The 22,230-nt window shown below is 40.5% G+C and overlaps 1 protein-coding gene across 5 annotated transcripts in view; it reads right to left on the reverse strand.

The window, feature by feature from the left end:
* LARGE1 (LARGE xylosyl- and glucuronyltransferase 1) overlaps nucleotides 1–22,230 on the reverse strand; it is a 278,062-nt gene that overhangs the window by 100,261 nt on the left and 155,571 nt on the right. For all 5 annotated transcript variants that reach the window (XR_008973630.1, XM_057420472.1, XM_057420469.1 and 2 more), the window contains one exon: nucleotides 5,031–5,202. Coding sequence is in view for 4 of the 5 variants with exons in the window: in XM_057420472.1 (XP_057276455.1) it covers nucleotides 5,031–5,202 (172 nt within the window). In the remaining variant the exon portion in view is untranslated. The remainder of the gene's footprint in view (nucleotides 1–5,030; nucleotides 5,203–22,230) is intronic.

The following is a 22,230-nucleotide window of genomic DNA, read 5'->3' on the forward strand; positions in this document are numbered from 1 at the left end:
AGGATCTCAAATTCAGCCATCTCATGATCGCTGCATCCAAGGCTGCCCTGGAGCATCACATTTCCAACGAGCTCTGTTGGTGAGCACGAGGTCAAGCATGGCACCTCTCCTTGTTGGTTCCTCTGTTACTTGCAGAAGGAAGTTGTCTTCTACACAATCGAGGAACCTCCTGGATTACTTGTGCTGGGCCGTACCGTCCTTCCAACAGATGTCAGGGTGGTTGAAGTCACCCATGAGGACAAGGGCCTGCGAGCGTGAGGCTTTTCCTATCTGTCTATGGAGTGCTTCATCCACAGGTTCTCCTTGATCAGGCGGTCTGTAACAGATCCCCACAGTAATGTCTCCCATAGCTGTTTTCCCTTTAACCCTCACCCACAAACTCTCTGTTAACTGCTCACCTGTTCCCAGACAGAGTTCCATACTCTCCAGCCTATCCCTAACATAAAGGGCAACTCCCCCTCCCCACCTGCCAGTCCTGTCGTTCCTAAAGAGCCTGTAACCTTCCATTCCAACACTCCAGTCGTAGGAGCCATCCCACCATGTTTCTGTGATGCCCATTATATCATACCCCCGTAGACGTGCACACATCTCTAATTCCTCTCAACATTGATCTCTACAGGGATTATTCAGGCCTCATTTGTCAGTCTCAGCTGTGACTCATGCACAGCAATGGCCTAAAGAAACAAGCAGACACAAGAATTGTGACCTGATGCTAGGTAAAGTACAAAGACAGTCTCGTGCTACTTATATGTCCAGCACCCAGCACAAAGAGACTGTGATTCTGACTGAACCTGCAACCTGTAACACAACCCGTAATTATGACAACTGTTATAGTCAGGTCCCAAATAAATTCACAATACTACTTACCATGAATGCTCTTGAGAATCCGTATTTACCATACATTTAAAGTAAAAACTGTGAGTTTGGAAAAAACCTAGACATTTCAATACCAATATTTTGGGTCAGCAAGAATAATAAAAGAATTAGCTGATATGGCTTTTAAAAGAACTTAAAGATTGATGGCTGAGAGCATCGCTTTAGATTGCTTCTTTTCTCAGAAGAATTCATACAATTTCTGCAATAAAGGCATATTGGTTACACTAATCCTTACTGTCTGAAACACTGCAGCACTTTATCCAAGAATGCTTATGATCTACAGTCCCACTCTTCTTCCCTTAGGCTAGGTGCTTTCTCAAGTTTAGAACTGTCAAGATCCAGGGAAAGATGTACAGAAAACACAATCAATGTCAACTAAGTCACGGAAAACATGCATGACAGGTTATCTTCACCAGGCTGGCTGCAATCTCACACCTTTGAAGTCCGTATTTTGGAGTTATATATTTGTCCTAGAGAAACAGACTGCCTATCTTTGGGAGAACAAGAGAGAATGAGGCTAAAGCAGAGATGTCCAAATCCCAGCTGAAAAGCTGTATCTGACTCTTGAAATATAAGTTACTGCTTCCCGAAGACATTTTTATGCATAGAGATTGAAGCTTGCATATAGAAAGAACATAACTATAAAACCCCCATAAACTGCTGAGAAGTTTTTAAATGTTACATTGCTTGAGACACTGTTTCAGGCTACCAAAGAAAGTTGTGAATTTCTCCCAAATCCTAAGGTTGCAACTTCAAAGAAGAGATTTTAAAATGAAATCACATATGTACAGCCCTAATTTGTGCACTCACAGAATAGTTGGCTCATTTATTGTAAAGGCATATGCAAAAAGCTTATCAGAAAAGGGAAGAAGAGCAGTAATTTACAAAGGAATCCTACTTCCTTTTTTTCCATATAGAGAGCAAATGCAGTAAGCAGCTTTACCACCTAAAATATTAAGTTACTGGGTACGGGTCTGATCTTTTCAGCAACTCTTAAGAGGAATGGAAGAAGAACATTTGCAGAACAAGAATACTGGGTATTGCAGGTGCTATTTAAAACATACTATGGGCCTTTCTACACAGCAAATTGGACCTGATTAAATTGAAACCAATCCTGAATCAGAATTTCTTCCAAGCATGGTGTCCTAGAAAAAGGGAGTCTGAGCTACTGGGCTCTGTCACTGCTTTTGTTGGGAAGGAAAGTCTCCCTGGGAACAGAAAGAATTGCAGACTCTAGGACCTCTTCTCTTTATCTGCATGGCTGTAATTTGGAAGAGGCTGTGCTGGAACTGTTATCCTGCAGCAACCTGAAGAAGGAAGCTCTTGCCTTTCCTGCACTGATGTGAAAAAATCTTCTATTTGCTCTAACAACATCCTGGAGCAAGCAAGTTTATAATGGCCACTTCTAGCCAACGAGTGGGTATTTGAACACTCCTGGGAGGGCCTGTGGGTCTATGGTGCCCTCAAAGCTGGAGTTGGGTATAGTGTCAGATTCCTCTAGAGAGTACAATTTCCCTTCACAGGAGTTTTATTTTTCTTCTGTTTAATTAATATTTCAAGAAACACATCAGGTTGTCCCAAAGAAATCTTTATAAATTTACAAGGGACTTCTGAGGGAGAAACAAGGAAGGGATTAAAATATCAGTTTAAACCCAGTTCTTTTAGAAGAATATTTGGGGCAAATGACATGAGACATCCTTTGAATCTTCTGTAATGCTGTCAGGCTGAGGACAAACTGAGAATCACCATATGATATAAACCAGTATTTACAGCAGTAGAAGAGCAACAGTATCGCTCCAACTTACTTGCCCTAGCTTTCTAGGATGTTTGATTTCCACTGAGTCACAGAACCACAGAATCATAAAATGATTTAGGTTGGAAAAGACATTTAAGATAATCAAGTCCAACTATTAACTTTGTACTGCCAAGTCCGCCACTAAACCATGTCACTAAGTGCTACATGTCTTTCAAAGACCTGATTCTTATCCATAAACTCTCAATCCTGTTGTCACCACCATCAAACTCACTTTTGCCTAATGGGACTGCATCCCCTGATAGAGGCTTGAGAATAAGCTTGTGCTTGGACACATTCATTTCCCTCTCCTACCCAACATACAGGATCACTATTTTGGGCATATGAGCCTTGCAAAGTCCTGGGGCTATGGAACTGTCCCATTAATTCTTTCTTTGTGCATGACTGTCTGGGAGATAGCAGATATAGATGCTGACCAGTTTCTTGCCAGGATTAAAAAACTGTACAGAAGCAGGTGGTCAGACAGAATTAAAAAGACAGGCTGGCCAACTTACAAAATCATACATTTGGGAGCTGCGATATGTACGTTATGAGGGCTGGCAGTAGCACAGGAATTCTGTCTCCATGTGTAAGTTAGAGCTTTTCACAGCTCTTATCAGATTAACAACCTTGCCTTGCTCTATGGAGACTGATTTACACCCACTTTTTAACTTCCATTAATTATCCTTCTCTGTGTTCCTGTATTTCTGTCGGTATTTTTTTCCAATCTTAGGCCTGCCTCTGCTCCATATTCTTTCTTTACAATAAGTGTTTATGCTTGGTTTCTTTCCCCAACGGACCTTCATTGAAATATGGCAGAAAATACAAGCAAGGAGATGATCCCCTAATTATCTCCATGCAGATTTTGCTACGTTTGACCATGCAGTGCCCAAGTTCATATGCATTTCTTTACCCTCTACATCATGCTAATACACCATATTCAGTAAAATATTATTATTAATGGGACAGTAATACACAGCGGGGCAGTACAATAATTACTCCAGCGTTACTCCCTAGACATACATTTATGTAAATTATGGTTCTCAAGGTGTATGTTTACATGAAACTCGAGGTTCAGTGTAAGGAATGTCTTGGTGAAGAGGTTTGATCAATACCCAAAGAAGAGGGAAAACTTAATATTCCTTAATGAAGAAAGTTTGTGAATAGTTCAGTTAAGTAAGAAGTTAATTGCTTCCAGCCTGCTGAAGGGACAACAGGAAATCCAGAGAAGGGAAAGGAAACAAGTGTATATAGAAGCAAGCACTAGAACCCAAGCCTTGACTGTAGAGCTGAAGATAATAGGACCTGCCAATGAGCTAAGTACAGGAAAAGGCATTTCAGCATGGGGTAAAGTACAGCAAAGGTGCTGTCTTTTCTGTCACCTTTCTAATGAAGTGGTGTATTTTGCTTGTGTAAATAAATACTCCCGTTTCCTTAGGCTGACTTTGCTTGAGGTGAGTCAAGAGAGCCGAGGATATGCATCAAGGTTACACTTTTGAGGGGCTGTACAACTTCAAAGCAGGATACTGGAATGTCTCTGCGCTCACCAGCACTGCAATACATATTCTGAGGGCAAGAGGAGAACAATAGGGCACGTCTGACTCTGAAAAGCTGGCAACACCGGAGCCTGGGAGGATTAAATGTTTTTTGCAGTGTGTCAGCCAGGAAAGTGCTCTGGTTTGTGACAGGGTAGTGGGGAACATTTTTTGTGACTGTCTCCTTACACAGTTACTCTGAAAGTCTCCTTTCTTAGCCAAACTATTAAGGAAATTTTCAAGGAGTTGCATGAAACAGGGATAGGTAAAAAAAACCCCTACTTTAGATGGATACTTCAGAGCCCTTTATCAACTCACTAAGAGGAGTAAGCAGTAACTTCTTTGTATTCACATGTAAAACTCTGCCCCCTCCATCCTCCTCCCTGGTTCAGGTATGATTCTAACTTCATTCATTTTCAGCAGCAACATGGAGAAGTTATATTGAAAGTAATAATTAATTTTCATTACCAAAATGCAACAGAAACCATTTTCTTCCAAGTATTGAATACCAACAGGTACTTGAATGGCACACCACTGCAGATTCCTCAAAATTCTTTATCACCTAATTTATTGTCAAGCTCTCACCTGTCCCAAATAATGAGACCAATAAAACACACTACATAGATAATCAGTGTCATCAATCACTCTGTACAGCAAATCATTGAGGAAAGAGCTCACAAATAGAACAGTAATATTCAAATACCAAAAATTGAAAAAGTGAAAACATTTAACAAATCTCAGATAGCCCTTTACCCCCACTATACTGTTTGCTTTACCATTTTCCCTCCCCCTCAAATAAAGACAGTAAAAATAAATCATTAGAATACCTTTGAATTTGTGAAAGACGGCCCATAGCTCAGCAATGTCAGTGGCAAATGTTATGTCTGTGTCGAGGACAATGACTCGCTCAAGATTGGAAGGTAGAGTCTTAGTCAGAACCAACTTCATCAGCCCGTAAATCCCAGAGTAGTGTTTGTTGGGGATCCAAGACACTTCCGACTGACAGGAAAAAGGAAGTGGGAAAGAGGAAGAAAAAAATAATCTTCATTAGAAAGAGGAACTCTTCCTGACACTAGTTTCTTGTAATAGTGTGAGATTGCTGAGGTGGAAACAGACATCTAAAATCCTGCTTTTAAATTAACTTCAGAAGCTTTACAATATGATAAAGCTGCTAAAAGATTGACAAAGGGCTCTTCCAGGCAACTGCTTTACACAATATAATTGTAATTAGTTGAGCCTGTCCAACTTGGTACAATCCACTGGGAGTCATCCATGTATCTTGATAAAACTGAAATATATTTTTAAATCAAAATTTCAGGTGTAAGGTATCCTGCTTTCATTTTCAAACAAAACAAAAACTTTTGTGTTTGCCATTCCCAGAATCTTATGACTCAAGTAGAACTAACAAGCTTTTTTTGGTTTTCTTTTATTTCTTACAGATTGGAGGGCTGAATTTCAAAAGGCCAGTCATTTAGAACACTGGGCCACAAAACTGCGAAAGAATTACTTCTTATGAACTCAAATTTTTCCTAAGCCTTACACCTTTAATTTCTAACTACTGACATCACACAGACATGCCCCAAAGTGGAGAAAGTATGAGAACATTTTTAGCCACATTTTTTGTTAGTTATATATTGAAGAGGCAAACCCAAACACTTACATTTCTTCATTAAGGGCTAAACAAAACATTTCTACAGCTTCTAAAATAAGTTGGGATACTAAACTCAGTATCTACTGGCACTAGAATGTTCCATGAGCTCTGCTGAATTTTCTTTCTTTGAGACTCAAGTTCTCAAATATCAAATATCACTGGGATATAAAAACGGGATATAGAAGTTTTTGTACAGCTCCTGTTGCCCTGTTTGAAATTCCTTATTTAATGTTTAAAAGTGCATGCACTAGAATTCTCAGATTTTAAGTTTTTCCTGAGTCATGCTCCCATTAACTTCAATTAGCATTTTGTCTGTCGGGGACCTGAGTGAGGCTGATTTCAGGATTTGTCCTGGCATGTTACACTTCAGAGAACGTAGGCAGAAAATAACTGCATTCATAAAACAGAAGATTTATTCTGTTGTTTAACTGTCTCATATCTGCTCACTGGTACTGTAAAGTTTTTATGCGAAACATCTTTTTGCACAGAAGAGCTCATTTCCTCCAAAAACCTTCAAGAAAACCTGACAAGAGATAGGTTCCTAAGTGTTATTTGGAAGCTGGAAGAGTAGCTGAAGAAAGGCTAATAATAGCTGCTTAGAGACCATTTCTTTTATGAATATAAAGTAACAAGGCCACTGCTGATGTAAGCTGACCTGCTCTTTTCCCTTTAAAATGGCAAACAGTTGTCTTCTGTGTTATCAAGGCTACTGTACCAGGGCAGAGATTTCCCCCACTGCTAAGCTGGTAAAAAGACTGAGGGTAATAGAGCAAACCTTTAAGGAGAAAGGCAAAATTTCAAGGGGAAAGGCAGGAAAAGCAGCTTGTCTTAAAACAACAAAAAGAGCAAACTGAAGTGGGAAGTTTCAGTTGTTTTTTGAAAGGCACAGCATCCTGGCAATCCATTGGTGTGTCCCATTGTGTATATAATTAATATGCAATCACTTACATATGGCTGGCACTGTCACCTCCATATGTATCGATTACTTACTTGTGCTTTCTATAGGATTTGCACTGTAAAATGCCACGATTAATACAAGCAATGATTGCTAGGACTGTGGTATAAACCACTATGAAAGAAATTACAGAGGGAAGTAACACACAGCATGGTTAATTTATGGGTCTAAAGCACCATTTCATTCTTGCTTGCTTGCTCTCTCTGTAATTTAATTTGTATGATGCTTAGAAGAGAGCTTGGGTCTCCCAGACGCATGGCAATATTAAGTCTCTAGTTATATAAAAATAAACCTCAATGATCCCCAGAAATGTTTTCTGAGTTTGAATCAGAGATAATTTCAAATGCACACCCTCAAAACTCCAGTTATTTGTGTCCTAGCTCTCTCACATGAGGGACCTAGGAATGGACCAACACATTAAGGTGTCAGCAAAGCAGAATTTACTCTGCTTCTCCGTACTCTGTATATCATTCTGAATCTGCCACTTGACATCCCTGCAATAGACCAGCCATGGAGATCAGCTCTCTAGTCATACTGACAAGGTAAAAGAGTCAAAGTACTTTTACAGACTTGAGCTTGCTTTGTTATTACACATCCCTGTGCTGTTAATTTTGGATGGCATGCCCTTCATTTTATTAGTCCAACATACTGTAGCTCCGGAATAACTCCTAATATGCTTATGCAAATAAGCCTAAGGCAGGGGTTCAGATGTTGCATGAATAGCCCGAGACAAGAAGGGAAGGTAAAAGGTGGCTAGAAAAGTATATCACCTTTAAGGAGCCATTATATGTCTCACTGCAAGGAGCAGGTCCTTGCCTGGCAGTTCCTTCTGATCTGGCACACAGAAGCCAAAAGCCTACCATCCTGAAGCCTGAAAGGATCACTTCTAAAAATGAAAAGAGCAGTCCCAAATGGTCCATCACAGCTGACAGGCATATGTTTGATCTGAGCATATGGTGAAGTTTGAACTCTCAATCGGTTAAATATACCTGAAGTTTTATCTCCTCTGATGCACTGTTGTCTAAGACATAAAGAGGGGTCCTAATTTGTCCCTCGTATAATTTCTTCATGGCTTTGCTATTCATGAATAATCTAACCATTCCAGATTTGTGCTGAGGAAAACTTACACTACACAACAGCACTGTTACATATGGTCTTGCTAAAAGGAATACAAGAACACTGTGGTTGAATAGGTGCTTAGTAGTTAAGAATTGCCAGTTTGAGATAATCAAGGTGGCATAAGCACAAACTCTTGTAAATTCTTCAACCTGCAAGCTGTCCACTTTGGTATAACCGGTAACACTTAGCCATTTCATTTACCTAAATATTGTCTAAACATTTTCTGTAAGTCTTAATACAGCTTTTTCTCTCCAGTGTAGTTAAAATGGCCCATATATGGAATGTCTGTGAATCATCTGCTTTACAAGCTAGATCAGAGTTGCCTTCAGAGAACAAACACTCCTATAAGATATGGCAGGAACAGAAAAAAAAAAGTAAAAGAGGAAAGCGAAACAAAATAGTGTGACACACTTTGCCATATGTATAATTCTCAGTTCAGCAGAAATAGCACACCTTGGATCTCTGGCTCTCAAGATCTGGATTTTTGTTCATGAGAGGAGAGTGAAGACAGGCATTTTTTTAGCTGGTGCTGACAGTGATTCTTTTAGGTAAGCTAAGTGAAATAATACCTACTCAGTATAGAACTTTCATCAGAATCATCTTTATTCTTTCCATAATTGAAGACTAAAAGTACACTAAATTATCTAAATTATTTGGTGCTTCTGGCTCTGAATATAGAAATTACATCCCCATGAGTCTGCATGCTGTATACAACTGATCACCCCGGTAAATGCCAGAGAAGCAGGAGGAACAGTCTCCATGACCAGCAATACTTCACCAGCATGTTGTCTTCTGTAACTATGCTCTGATTACCTCTGGGAACAGCTGGCTGAAACACAGTGGCTGTGTGCATCCTAACTCAGCTTTTTCACAGTTGCTCCCATTGTATAAATGTTCATCAGAGTTATCAGAACTGCTGTTTTTATGAAGTGAAATCTAATAGAGACATACAACTTTAAATCATGCTTCTCTGTTTCTGTGACAGAGAGAGGGGAAACAGCAGCTCCTTCTTGGTTGTGAATGAATTGTATACATTCTCAAGTATTTTCATTCTTAAAAACACTTGAGTATGGTTGCTCACACATTGAGATCAAGAGCACAACTCTTCTACAAAGTCATCACAAACACATTCAGCCAGACTTCAACTCACACTGTACTTCTTTAGGGAATCGCAGTGACACCGTTTTCCCTAAGTATGCTATTTTTTCCCCAAGTATGCTATTTTTTCCCCACAAACAGGTGATGCAGGAATTTGCCCAGGCTTCCCAGGTGAATACTGATTGCTCTATAGCTGTAAGCAAAATCTGCACATGGGCAGGTATCTTAAGCCTCTTTGAAAGACTCTTGAGGCTCAGCAGACAGCAAATTTGGAAAACACTACTAACATGAACAGAATGACAGCAGGAACACTGACCAACAGGAAAGGATGAACAACTTACGGGTGCCTATACTGTGTCAGATCAAAAGTCCATAGAGCTCAGGAGACAGTATATGATAGTGGATGGTGGCAGATGCCTACTGAAGAATTTAAAAACAGGGAAATTCTACAGCCATACCACCCACATATATACTCCTATCATCTAGGAGTCTGCACCAGATTTTGGAGCTAGAGATGCTATTTCTTTTGTTAACAACTTTGGACGGATTTCTCATCTGTGAATTTCATCGATCTTTTATGTCCTGTAAGTTTTTAGCAAACACAACATCCTGCAGCAGAGTGCCATATCTTATTTACAACTCCTGTTTGTCTGGACCCAGCTATAGAGGGAACCTCCTGTGTTTCAGTTTGTGCCCACTGTCCCCTGACCTGTCACTAGGCACCTCTGAAAACAACTCTGTCTTCACCTCCCTTCAGGTATTTATATTCATTGATGAGTTTCCCCCTGAGCATTCTCTTCTCCAGGCTGAACAGTCCCAGCTTTCTCAGCTTTTCATTATGTGTGAAGTGCTCCAGTCCCTTAATCATCTTAGTGAATCTGACTTCAGTGGACTCTCTCCAGTATGCCCATGTCTCTCTTGTATTGAAGAGCCCAGAACCTGACCCAGCACACTCCAGCTGTAGCCTCAACTGAGTGGAAGGATCACCTCCCTCAACCTGCTGGCAATACTTTATTCAACGCAGCCAAGGATACCACCAGCTCTCTTTGTCACAAGGATACACTGCTGGCTCATGTTCAACCTGGTATCCACCAGGACCACCCACTCCTTTTCCACCAAGCTGCTTTCCAGCTGGGTGGCCCATGTACTGGTACATGGTGTAGTTCCCAGGTGCAAGACTTCACACTTCTCCTTGTTGAACTTCATGAAGTTTCTGTTAGACCCTCTTGTATTCCATTTTCTTAATAGAATTCCTTACTGTCCCACAGAATATATAGCTCCATAGCACCTCCTGAGCTGCAAAAAGCGCTTCTTGTTTAGCGTGGTAAGATGAGGGAGGTTTGGCTGATGAAGTGTTTTCCCTGGCAGCATGTCCTTAAACACTTTACACTGGAAAAATGCAACCTTCAATACGTATTGATTTTCTCACTACATTCACTGCATCTTCCTAGATATCTTTGGAAAAAAAAAATCAATAAAAATAATCCTCAGCTATGACATAATATCCTCATTCCCACTCCAAATAAAAGATACCATTTCTGCTCAGCTGACTTTACAAAAGCATCACTAAGGCCAGTATCTTGCAAGAGCCTGAAGGTCAGACTGGCTGGGCTAACGCACCAGGCTGAGTAACAGCAAGCCTGGAGGAAGAAGGTGCCACTTGCATGCACCCCTTTCAGAGGTGGGCTAAAAAAAGGGGTCAAACAGAACCAAATCCCACCATCACTCAGAGTTAATGGGTGCAGTTTCATTATGGTGGGGGGAAAAGCCATCAGCAAACAGGGGGAGCCAGAAAACAGAAAAGGCTGGAGGAAGTTGAAAAGGCAGTCTGTAGGTAATTCTGCCTCCTTTGGGCTTTCACCCAGGTTTTGCTATAAAAAGATATCTGGAATCCAGAATACAGTGACTGAAATAAGAGAAATGCTAACTGAGCCTTGCAATGAATGACTTGATGGAAAGCTGAATTTCCAAAAGTACAGTTTTCCTCATCACTGTTTTTCAGTTTCACACAGGGAGAACTTCATCCTACTATAAATTTTTGCCATACCTCTTCCCACATAAATGAAACCTGAGTCACAATTCCAGTGGCACTAGCACAGATCAGGGATACTTTCAGGATAATCTTCCCCATTTCACACTGACCGTCCCTCACGATATCTAAACTCTCTGCAGGGACGTGTGGCTGATCTCCTTTAGCAGGCTCTTGCTTCCAGGAAAGCAGTATCAACATCTTGTTGCTGAGACTGGGTTAACTGAATCATTGAGAAAGAAGGGGGGCACAGGATAACATTTAAATATGGGTAGCAGTCATGCCTGTCTTTAGCACACTGTATTTCTTTTTTACAAATAATAGTAAGAAAAAAAAAGGAATCAAAATCACACAAGAGAGACTGATTCCAAGTGACCAAAGAGCCTGGGACAAAGAAGGTGATTGTCACCTGTAAGGAATGTCAAAAGGAATCTCCTTGCATCTCACCTTTGGAAAATCACTGCCTTTGCTTCATCCTTGTCAGGTATCTAGCAAAAATTAACAGAAGAGCCATATTTAAATGAAAACAGACTCTAAAAACATGAAAACAGACTCTGCTTGCTGGATATCTTGTAACTTCAGCCCTGGATTTAATTTTGTCCTGGTGATTCACAGGTTTCGATATTCCCCCCTCTCCCCATAACAGGTCCTTACTATTTATATGAATGGTTGTCAAGGAAACCAGGAATCCAGCAAAGCTGGGTAACTTTTCTAGATTCAGAATTTCTGGTGCCTGAGTATTTACAGTAATAACAATAATTCACACTGAGAAACAACTCTAAGGAGATGGGAATTTACACATTTTTGCTAAAATTATTTTTCTGTTTCTGCTGGCCTTCATGGCTGTTGTTCTTACTCATCACAGAAGCTTGGGAGACTTTAATAGAATTCCACCTCATCTCTCACTTTATGAACAGATGATATCTTCCACACATACGTGCAACAAGTCTGGATACAAATAGCAGTGAGCAAAAAGGTTGAGATAGAAATGGATGATTAGCTGAACCTCTAGGTCCTGGATAATGCAGAGCAAATGCAGAAACTGTGAAGCAAGCCACAACTGGAAAGGAAGATTAGATATTAAAAAGGCAGAACAAAAAACCTCCCAAAAAAGCATCAGCATACAGCAAAGAAGAATAACTGCAAATTAATTCTCCTCTCTGTAGCAAACTCTGTAATGCAGTCTGAATGATGCTTGTTTTTCTTTGTTGTTGGGTTGTTTTTCTTCCTTCACAGATCTCTCACCAATACACACAGGGCAGACAAGTGGGAAAAACCTGATTTAAGAATGCATCTTCAAAACAACTTCCTTAATAAAAAAATTAACTGAGGGTGCTAAGAGTTAAGACATGCTCTATGTTTGGAACCAACATGCTTTAAATGGATGAGACTGCAGACTGTTACATAAGCATAATGGATGTTTTTTTGTCTCTGCTATTTAGGTAACAAGACATTCAGCCATACAGCTTCTTCAGAAAAGAAATAAGCACAAAGTAATTCACCTCCTGGATCTTTGAGGATTAGCTCCCTTCCCTCAGTCTTTGGCTGGCTTTTCTCCACAAGGTTTCTATTCCTCCCTCCTCGCTTAGCCCCAAACTCAAACGGACAGTTTCCATTTGACTCTTGAGTTCTTTCCTGTACTCTCATTTGAGATAGTCTTAATTTTCTCCACTATCTCCAAAGTGCTGAATGTCCTCTGCTTTTCTCTATTCATTTGTGCAAGATGAGACTGCAGAATAGAAAAGAAAAGTCTGGCCAGTTTCAGTTAGTGCTGTTTCTTGTTCCTTTGGGCCCTTCAGTCTCAACTCTGCATGTTTTCAGTGTGGCAGACAAGGGTGGAAGACCTACAAGAGTCAGGGCATCCTGTCAAAGGTCAGTGAGAATAAACCAAACACCAGCCTCCCTGTCCTACCTCCTCAGCAGAGGCAAAAAAAAAACAGTCTTCCCTGTAAGAGAAGAAAAAAACCTTCTTTTTATTTTCCTTTTTATTTCTTCTTGTCAGTGAATGAGTGAAAAGAGACACATAAGCTGGACTAGATCAAATGGCAAGAAGCCATTTCTGCTAAAAGCTGACTGACAGGTAGGTCTGGCAAGAATCTGGCCAGTGGTGAAAAGCAACTCATGGCTGCCCTTCTCACTTCACCTGTATGGAAAGATAAGAGAGATCAATTGCATGTTTTAATTGCCAGTGGACTCAATCAACCAGCTCTTTGTCCTAATCCATCAGGGAAGATAGAAATCCATGAAAATATTATTTTGTCAGCTTTTTAATTTTAGTAACTATGCAAATACATGCCCATTGTACAAATACATGCTGCAGCCATTATATGTTCTGGCAAAACTCCATGCAGCTCTTGGGGTGAAAGCCCAGAGTCGTTCTATGTATAGTTTTCCTATTGTCAGGATATTAAACAGGTGTAATCAAGACACACTGTCCAGAATAAAAAGCAGCACTTTCTCCTGCATAAACACCTTATGTTGGACAGACAGTACCTTCAGATACAAAAATGTATCTGAAGTGGGACTTTTTTCCTCTAATGGATTTTGTGCAAGAGTCCTTTTTTTTTAAGGATGACGAAAGAAGGTAGCAGAACAGTCACAGTGATTGATTATTATTAACCAAGTAATTCCTGGAAGGAGACTGCAGGTCTAAAATATTAGTTACCATTTGCAAAACATCCCCAACCAAAGTCCCAGAATTTTGAAGGAAGGACTTCTCACCCTTTTGAGACCGAAAGATCTCATCCTGTTTATATCCAATACAAAACAGAATGCACTGCAATGCAACAAGAGTTGCAGAAGACAGAATCACAGAATCAAAGAATACCTAAAGTTGGAAGGGATCTGTAAGCATCAGTGAGTCCAACTCTCTGTTCCTTGCAGTACTAGCTGAAACCAAACCATATGACTAAGAGCAACGTCCGGAAGGTCCTTGAACTCTGACAGGCTTGGTACCATCATGACCCTGGGGAGCCTGTTCCAGTGACTGACCACCTCCTCAGTGAAGAACCTTTTCCTTATGTCCAGTGACAGTTTCTGGAAAGTATGTGGGAATGTAGCCTCCACCAGACCACTGACGTCCTAATATGAAGTCAAAAAAACAGCAAATACATGCGAGAAAAAAGAATTAATTCTATGACTGAGAAGGCAATTACTAGCTACTATCCAGCATCTCACCTGTAAAAGCACCTCTCTCCAAACCTAAACTTTCATTGTTTCTGTCTTCAGAGCCTTGTTCTGGTGAAACTTTTGACAGCTGAAAATGCTGCACCAAGAAAGAGGCCATCAGTGGTTAGAACACACATCCATCCAGTTGGTGGAATAAATGCCATAGCCCATTATTAAGTCTCTTGTTTTCTGCAAAAGCAAAGACTTGGCAGGAAAACAAATCATCCTCCATCCTGCACGTCTGGAGGCCAGAGTGGAAACTTCTTATATCGCAACTATTGCTTGAAGAGAACAAAAATTATATGAAGCAGTGTGCTATTCTCCAATGGTAAGTATTATAATAGATCAAAACTCCTGAGGACTAAAAAAGCTCCAGGAATACATCTGGGATAAAAAGGATATTAAAGGATAAAATGTATTACAAGTCTGAACAAGCAATACTAACAATAACATAGTATAAGAAGCACTAAATACAACAGAGGGATAGGGAGGAAGCATTATTTTTCTTTGTTACCAGAAAGAGATAAAATGTCTCTTGAATAATGCAGGACTAACTAGAGAAGCAACCTGAAGAAAATAAAGACATTATCGGGAAAGCTGGGCTCCTTCAAAGCAAGAAATATTGAACTTGGTGTTCATGACACCTTCTTGCCTAGTTTCTGGTTAAGTATTGGTCAAATACTTGAGATAACAGTGAGTTTACATGAGTGGTGTTTAAATCAAGTGTCTATGTAGCAAGCATGTATCTCTTACACTCCCTGAAACTTTTGGTGTGAGAGCCAAGGTCACCTGTGTCACCCTAATTCCAGATAATCTTGTAGTTTCACCCTAAGGACCATCAGATAAAAATGCAGTCAGATAGACTGGTGAACACTGATCCTAAATGGCTGCTTAAAACAATACAGATGGAACCGTTTTATAAAGGCTTTCAACTATATCAGCTAAAAACTGTGGAATCCATTCAACTGTGAAAAGGGTCAAACCTGAAGTAATGGAACAGTATATAAGAAAACTATCAGGGGACTGAAATGCTACTGAGTTTTCATCTTTATTGCTGAAAGGGTGAGACCTAGACACCAGCGTTGCACCATCAGAAAATGAAACTTCTGCAGGATTAAGTCAGTTTGATCTGAAAAGTGGTATCTCTACTAACAAATAAAATTACTCAATTTAGAAATTCAAGTGTTCTCATAACAAGTTGACTCAAGAAGAGTTGACTCCGTGGCATCTCATTAATAACCTTAGTACGTATTTCCCATTTGAAGCAGGCACTCAAACTCCAAATCTGCCTGAATGCCCTTACCCAGGCTCAGATGGTTTCAGACCTATAAGAAGAGTGACTTCACTGTGGGCTTGTGCTACATCAGACTGTCGTGGTTTAAACCCAGTCAGGTAATTCGTTCACTCACTTCCCCCCCTTTCTTGCCCTCCCCCTGCTCTCGGAGGGACGGAGAGGAGAATCAAAAGAATGCAACTCCCACGGGTTGAGATAAGAACAGTTTAGTAACTAAGGTATAACACAGATCACTACTGCTACCACCAATGATAATAATGATAAAGGAAATAACAAGGGAAGAGAATACAACACCTCAGCACCAGCTGACCGATAACTCAGCCCCCAAGCCCGACCAAGCTCCGACCGATACCTCCTCCAACCCTGCAGTCTCCCAGCCCTTCCGGCTAACTCCCAGTTACATCCTGGGCATGACGTGCTGTGGTATGGAATACCTCTTTGGTCAGTTTGGGTCAGGTGTCCTGTCTCTGCTTCCTCCCAGCTTCCCCTCCTCCCTGGCAGAGCATGAGGCTCACAAAGTCCTTGGCCAAACCAAAACATCTCTATCAGCTCTGTTCCCGAGCCGAAAGTCAAAACACTGCACTGCACCAGCTACCAAGGAGGAGAAACATGACTGCTACTGCTGAACCCAGGACACAGACACACAGCATGACTTGTAATTTCCAGTGATGTGGAAAAGTGTCATGCAAAAAGATGTGCCCAGGTAAAGATGAATACAATTTTTCACTACAACACTGACCATTTCAGCCCTCATCCTTCAGAATACTTTCTGCTTACCCTGCCTGCTGTACTTCTCCATGGGAAGGAGCTCACATCTGAACTACCATGCAACACATCCCTGAATTCCAACATCAAGTACATTACAAATAATGAATTCTAACAATTGCAGCTCCCTCATGGTGAATCAAGGATACTCTTGGGAGTCCTTCCAGCCTGCTACCTTTTTTCAGCTTATCCATTAGACATGGACATATATGTACTTCAGTTCTTTGTAAATCTAAAAGCAAGGATCACTAAACGTTTTTATAAGATGCTCACATCAATACCAATAGTGAATAGGAACACCTTGAACAGTCTGTCCTATATCCTTGTGAGCAAGTAAATAGCCATTAAGACCTAAGACCATAGTCATTTTATGTCTTCCCAGCCTTTTTATCTATTAGTGCCAACAGAGGAAACTGTGCTGGAACACAAACTGACCATTAACTCTCCTCAGCAAGTACTAGGGATATACAAACTATAACCCTTAAGCATATGTTCTGGGTTTAGCAGTAGCAGTTATTTTTTCTCCTTCCTGGTACCTGGTGCCATGCTGTTTTTTGACTTTCGGCCTGGGAATGGTGCTGATAGCACCGATGTTTTTTGTTACTGCTCAAATGTTTGGTCTGGCCAAGGACTTTGTGAGCCTCATGCTCTGCCAGGGAGGAGGGAAGCCAGGAGGAAGCAGAGACAGGACACCTGACCCAAACTGACCAAAGAGGTATTCCATACCACAGCACGTCATGCCCAGGATGTAACTGAGAGTTACCTGGAAGGGCTAGAGGACTGTGGGGTTGGAGGAGGTATCGATTGGTGCTTGGTCAGGCTGAGGGGGGCGAATTATCGGTCAGCAGGTGGTGAGGTGTTGTATTCTCTTCCCTGGTTATTTCTCTTATCATTATTATTACTGGTGGTAGCAGCAGTGATTTGTGTTATACCTTAGTTACTAAACTGTTCTTATCTGAACCCGTGGGAGTTGCATTCTTTTGATTCTCCTTCCCATCCCTCCAGGAGCAGGGGGAGGGCAAAAAGGGTGGGAGTGAGAGAGCGACTGCATGATTTATGGCCGACTTTGTTTAAACCACGACAGCATATCAAAGTGTCAAATAAATTCTGTATGTCAAATGTCCCATATTAGCGCAGCAAAATGCTTTCATTTCTCATGGACGGATGATGAAGTTCTGAGAAAGCAGTTGCTGTAATGGGGATACATAGCACAAGCAATAGCTGCAGCAGTCAGTTTGAGGAACAGTGTGTTTTTAACTTCTTTTTTTCCCAGGGTACATTGGATATTTTGTCAAACTGAATAATTTTTGGAAAATCTCATGTGTAGTTATTTATCTTTTCCTCATTCTCTGCTAAAATAGCCTTCCCTGAAGGTGCAACACCTTGCTGCAATGAGTGATGTTTAAGAAGCCAAATGTGAAACAGGAATCCTTGCTATTCAAATGTCACAGTCAGATACTATGATATAAATGTGGGTGATGTCAAAAAAAGGAGTTGGCTCCTTTTTCCTCACTTCACATATGTTAGTTACAAAGAGCAGCTACCCTGGATTCTTGGTGGAGGTAGTACATAGTGAATGTACTGCTTTTCCCTAGAGTCAAGATAAGGTGGAGATACAGAGAATCTCACAACAGATAAAGTTATAAAATAAACAAAGAATTCCAATGTTTCTAAAACACCAGTATAAAGGTGTTATAAAAGCCAGGGATGAGGCTTTCTTTTGGAATAGCCAGTTGTGCAGTAGAAGCACTGCACAACAGAACAGAGTATGTAGGCAGACTGGGACCCTTGAAAGTGGCCCAGGATGCACCTCCTTTCATCACATTGGGCTTCATCCCAGTATACCAAATTCTTATATTACCAAATCTTAAACTAAGTGACAACATTTGTAAATCTCAGGAGAAATTACAGAGATATCTCCAAAAAGCTATTGCACCTTTGGCATCTCGTCTTCCTCCACAAAATCAGAAGTGAGGCTGCTTATGAAAGCTGGATGCCACTAAGCAGATAACAACTGCTGGAAGTCAGTAACAGCACCATGATTCCCATTCTCATGGCCAGTTTCTGACCAGCCTCACTGATTTCCACAGCACTTCTTTCATCACTGCCTGTTTTGAATAGGCATAAATTTAAGATCAGATGTGATTTTATCTAAAATTACTTTTTTCATATTCTAGGCCTGAGTAATAACAGAAAACACATCTAATAATAATTTGTAATGTTGCATGGCTTTTTTTGTTCTGTGCAGAGAGGGATGGGAGGATAGAGGAAGTACAGCTTAGGCTACTCAGACTGCATGGATAGATTCTGACCACTTCACAAAGGTTCCACTGTGCTGGGGAGTTTGAATTGCTATCTGTTTCTTGGTGGATACTCATTTCCTCCCAAGCAGTCTGGAGGAAAATATCTTGGCTTACAAAACCTGATCTGTTAATGTCTAGTCATCTGTATTGAAAACCATGGATAAAAGACCCTGTTCTTAGTGTGTCAGCACTGTGTCATAACCACAAGTGTATTTCATCACCTGAGACTTCACGTGTCAGTATTCAATATGTTCATTAGCAAATACACAAAATCTCTATCATAATTGGAAATTCATATCTAAAACTAAGCCACACAAGTTATCAAAACCTGTACAATGTTTTGATTATAAATTTTGGTATTCAGAATCTTCAATTTGCATTTAATTATTTTTTTAAATAATTCTGTAAAAGAAAAAGGGAAAGGGCAGGAAGAAACAACAGTCTATGCCTCTTACTTCACTGATGTGGAGTAGGCCAGTTTTCAAAAAGACAAAAGGCTTGTGAAATGCAGCAGCATTGCAAGTCCATTATAATATGTGACAGTATTTGACCAAAACCACAGTCCTGTAGAAACATTTTAATTGAATACCTACCACTGCATAAATGAATGTAAGCATAAAGAGATGCTGCATTTCACATCCTGTATTGAATTAATAGCAATTAGATCTTGCATATGAAGTGGAAAGAAGGAAAGTAACGTACATCTGCTTAATAACTTTGTGTGTCTGCCTCTGAGGCATACAGTGAACTATTTAACAGATAAACAATCATGCACTGCCCTTGAACAATACATTATCTGCATGCAGTGCAATGCAAATATAGTCCAACAGTTATAATCCGTGATAATTAGTAGGCAGTCACTAGTCTTGTGAAAATAAACTGTTATGAATATCTGATTCTGCAGCATCCAGTGGAAGTGCTTGAATAGGAAGATGGTGGAATGCAGGAGAATGCTGGCCAGTTTTGTTGTTCAAGGTTTTATCAGCATTGTTATCATTGTTATCTTCTGCAGCTGATACAACTAATACTAAACAAATAATCTTTCCACCAAATCTCACATCTTCCCAACCGTCAAAGAGGTCTCTCTCTTCCATATTCAGATTGCAGGATCTGCAGTTCTGTTGGAAGTGTTTGCTTGAACATGGTTCCAAAACTGGCATACAGCAATGTATGATACATACATCCCCATCAATACTATCATTCATTGGAAATGTTTCCACTGGTAGCAAAAAAAAATCCCTGGCATTGGATTTGATTTTCATTGGTTGCACAGACACTTACAAACCAAGCATACTTTAAATCATCACTGTCTTAGGGTAACTCTTGTGTGGACAATATAGTTGTCAAAGAGGACAGCTGGTTGCTGTCTGGTCGAGGAAGGGTGTTACCATGGTAAGGGTACTTGCAGGGACACCTTAGTTGGATGCCTAAGTAAAAACTCCATAAAAAAACAGTGAGACTTCAGTGAGACTCCCTAAAACACAGTTCTGTCCAATTTTTACGATCAGCGGGTCTGTGGTCTTACATGACCACTGCAAAACACGTATAATCCATTGTTACAGATCACCTTAACCTACATACAAAGATTTTTAACTATCGTAAGTAATGTACAAAACATTGTCCTACATGATCACATCTACACATTGGAACTGTTTCTATTGATGGTCTTATCTTTGCACAATTGATTAACTTTGCAGCAGGAACTGTCTGGGAATCGCTGGGACAATCAGATTCTCCACCCAGGATGTTAATCAACACATTTAAGCATACAAATTGGTCTAGGCACAGCAGGAACCCGCCTGGGAAATCTCAAGAACTGCCTGAAATTCCCGCTGGGGCAGCTCTTGTGTCGATCTGTCAAATACTTCTTGTGCAGATAGCCAGCAGTTCAGTCAATCACCTCCTTTCAATTTGGTCTGCTGTCTCAAACCAATGCTTTATCTCATCTTCGCAGACGACTAGCCTGGAAGTTCTGGGACCACTCTGGGAATTAATAACTTAAGTGCATTGGGAGTGCACATGGGCACAGCCCTGAGACCAGCTACATTACAATTATAATTAAATAATTAAACGTTATTATTCTGCTTAAGTCTTCTAGCCCTTGCCCATCTTTCTGACCAAATGATGTCAACGTCTGACCTAGTGAACTACCTCCCCAGTTCAGATGGAAGTGGCTAAGGAGTGACTCATCTCATGCTTAAGTAAAAGCCTAAAGTTAGGTGGTACTTTTGGTATGCATAAGTATCACATATCACATTTATCATACATCACATTTATCCCAGCTTGGTTTTGATCTCTGGATCACATCACTGAATTTGAGCGTGCAAACATCAACATTTCTGATATGAAATCACCTAAGGCAGCACTTGCAGTGAGATGCGTGGTTTATTGTTTCTGGGAACAGTAAAAGCTGGAATATTGTGGATATATGCAGCAAAATATGGAGCTTTCCACTTTTTATTTCCATGTCAAATGCTCACCTACTGCAAAAACCAATTCACCATTCCTACCTCCAAGTTCAAAGATCACTTGCAGCACGCATGCTTGTGGGCTGAACTATTTAAAGGAAATGGATTTTCTGCTTTACTGGTGATGAAGAAACTACATTTATTTCGGCCATCAAGATTCACACAGAGCAGAGCAGGCAACTACTCATTCTACCTTCTGCTTCCCTTCGCTCACCTGATGTTGTCAGCAGTCTGTCAAACAACATCTGGGAAAACAATCTCAACTCATCTGTATTCCACACAACACAAACTACTGCTTTATCAGCTGCTCCCTCTGCTCTGGGCCAATGCAGATCACAACGGGTTTAATGTCTATACTTCCCTACGAGTGAACTGACATGCGATTCCACATCGAACGATGAAGTGTAGAATCTCAGTGCTCATGTTGCGTACCTTCAATAGTTAGCTCTGTAGTATCTTCATGTAAGACTGAACTGAATAAACCACAACATCCTGCAGCCTGGTATTTGCAAGCCACTGCTGTAATGGGTCTTTTAGATCAGTGTTTCACAGGTATGATTTTTTTCTTTTATTTAATGTTCAAAGAAGACAATTTTCAGCTTCCAGTTATTTTGTGGGATGCACTGCTGTAATAGCTACATCTACTGCATTAGGACCAAAGCTGAGTAACATAACTAATTTAACCATACAAAGTGAATCTCCATTGCCAAGTAACTTTCCAGTTTGCAGTCACAGCCATATGTGGCCCCACAAATTTGGAAGAGCTATGTGTGGGCCATACTGAGTAGAACAAGAATGAAATCTGCAGCTATGGAATGGCTCAATTACTGACACCATTATCAGCTGCCCACACTTCAAGGATGCTTATTGCTGATTACTACACACATGTAGCAAGTCTAGTTAATGGGAGAGAGTTGCACTGGCAGTACAGTTCACAATCTAAACAGTTTCTGAGCTGAGGGAGAGCTTTTAACCACAGATCACCTTTGTGGTTACTGGTAAAGCAATAGGGAGACAGGCCAAGATATGCTGGGGGAGGTTACAATTGTCTTAGTAGAACTGTCTGTTAAAATCATCAAACTAGCTGTTTAAAAGAAATATAGCCAGAAAGGTTCCATCTCAACTGCTGCTGACCTTTTTCCTAGAGATGCTGTTATCGTGGCTCAGCTCCACAGCC

Source organism: Pezoporus wallicus, unplaced genomic scaffold (assembly GCF_028554395.1).
Source record: "Pezoporus wallicus isolate ANWC-B61680 ecotype Strahan unplaced genomic scaffold, APGP_CSIRO_Pwel_v1 contig_2871, whole genome shotgun sequence".
NCBI classification, from domain to species: domain Eukaryota; kingdom Metazoa; phylum Chordata; class Aves; order Psittaciformes; family Psittacidae; genus Pezoporus; species Pezoporus wallicus.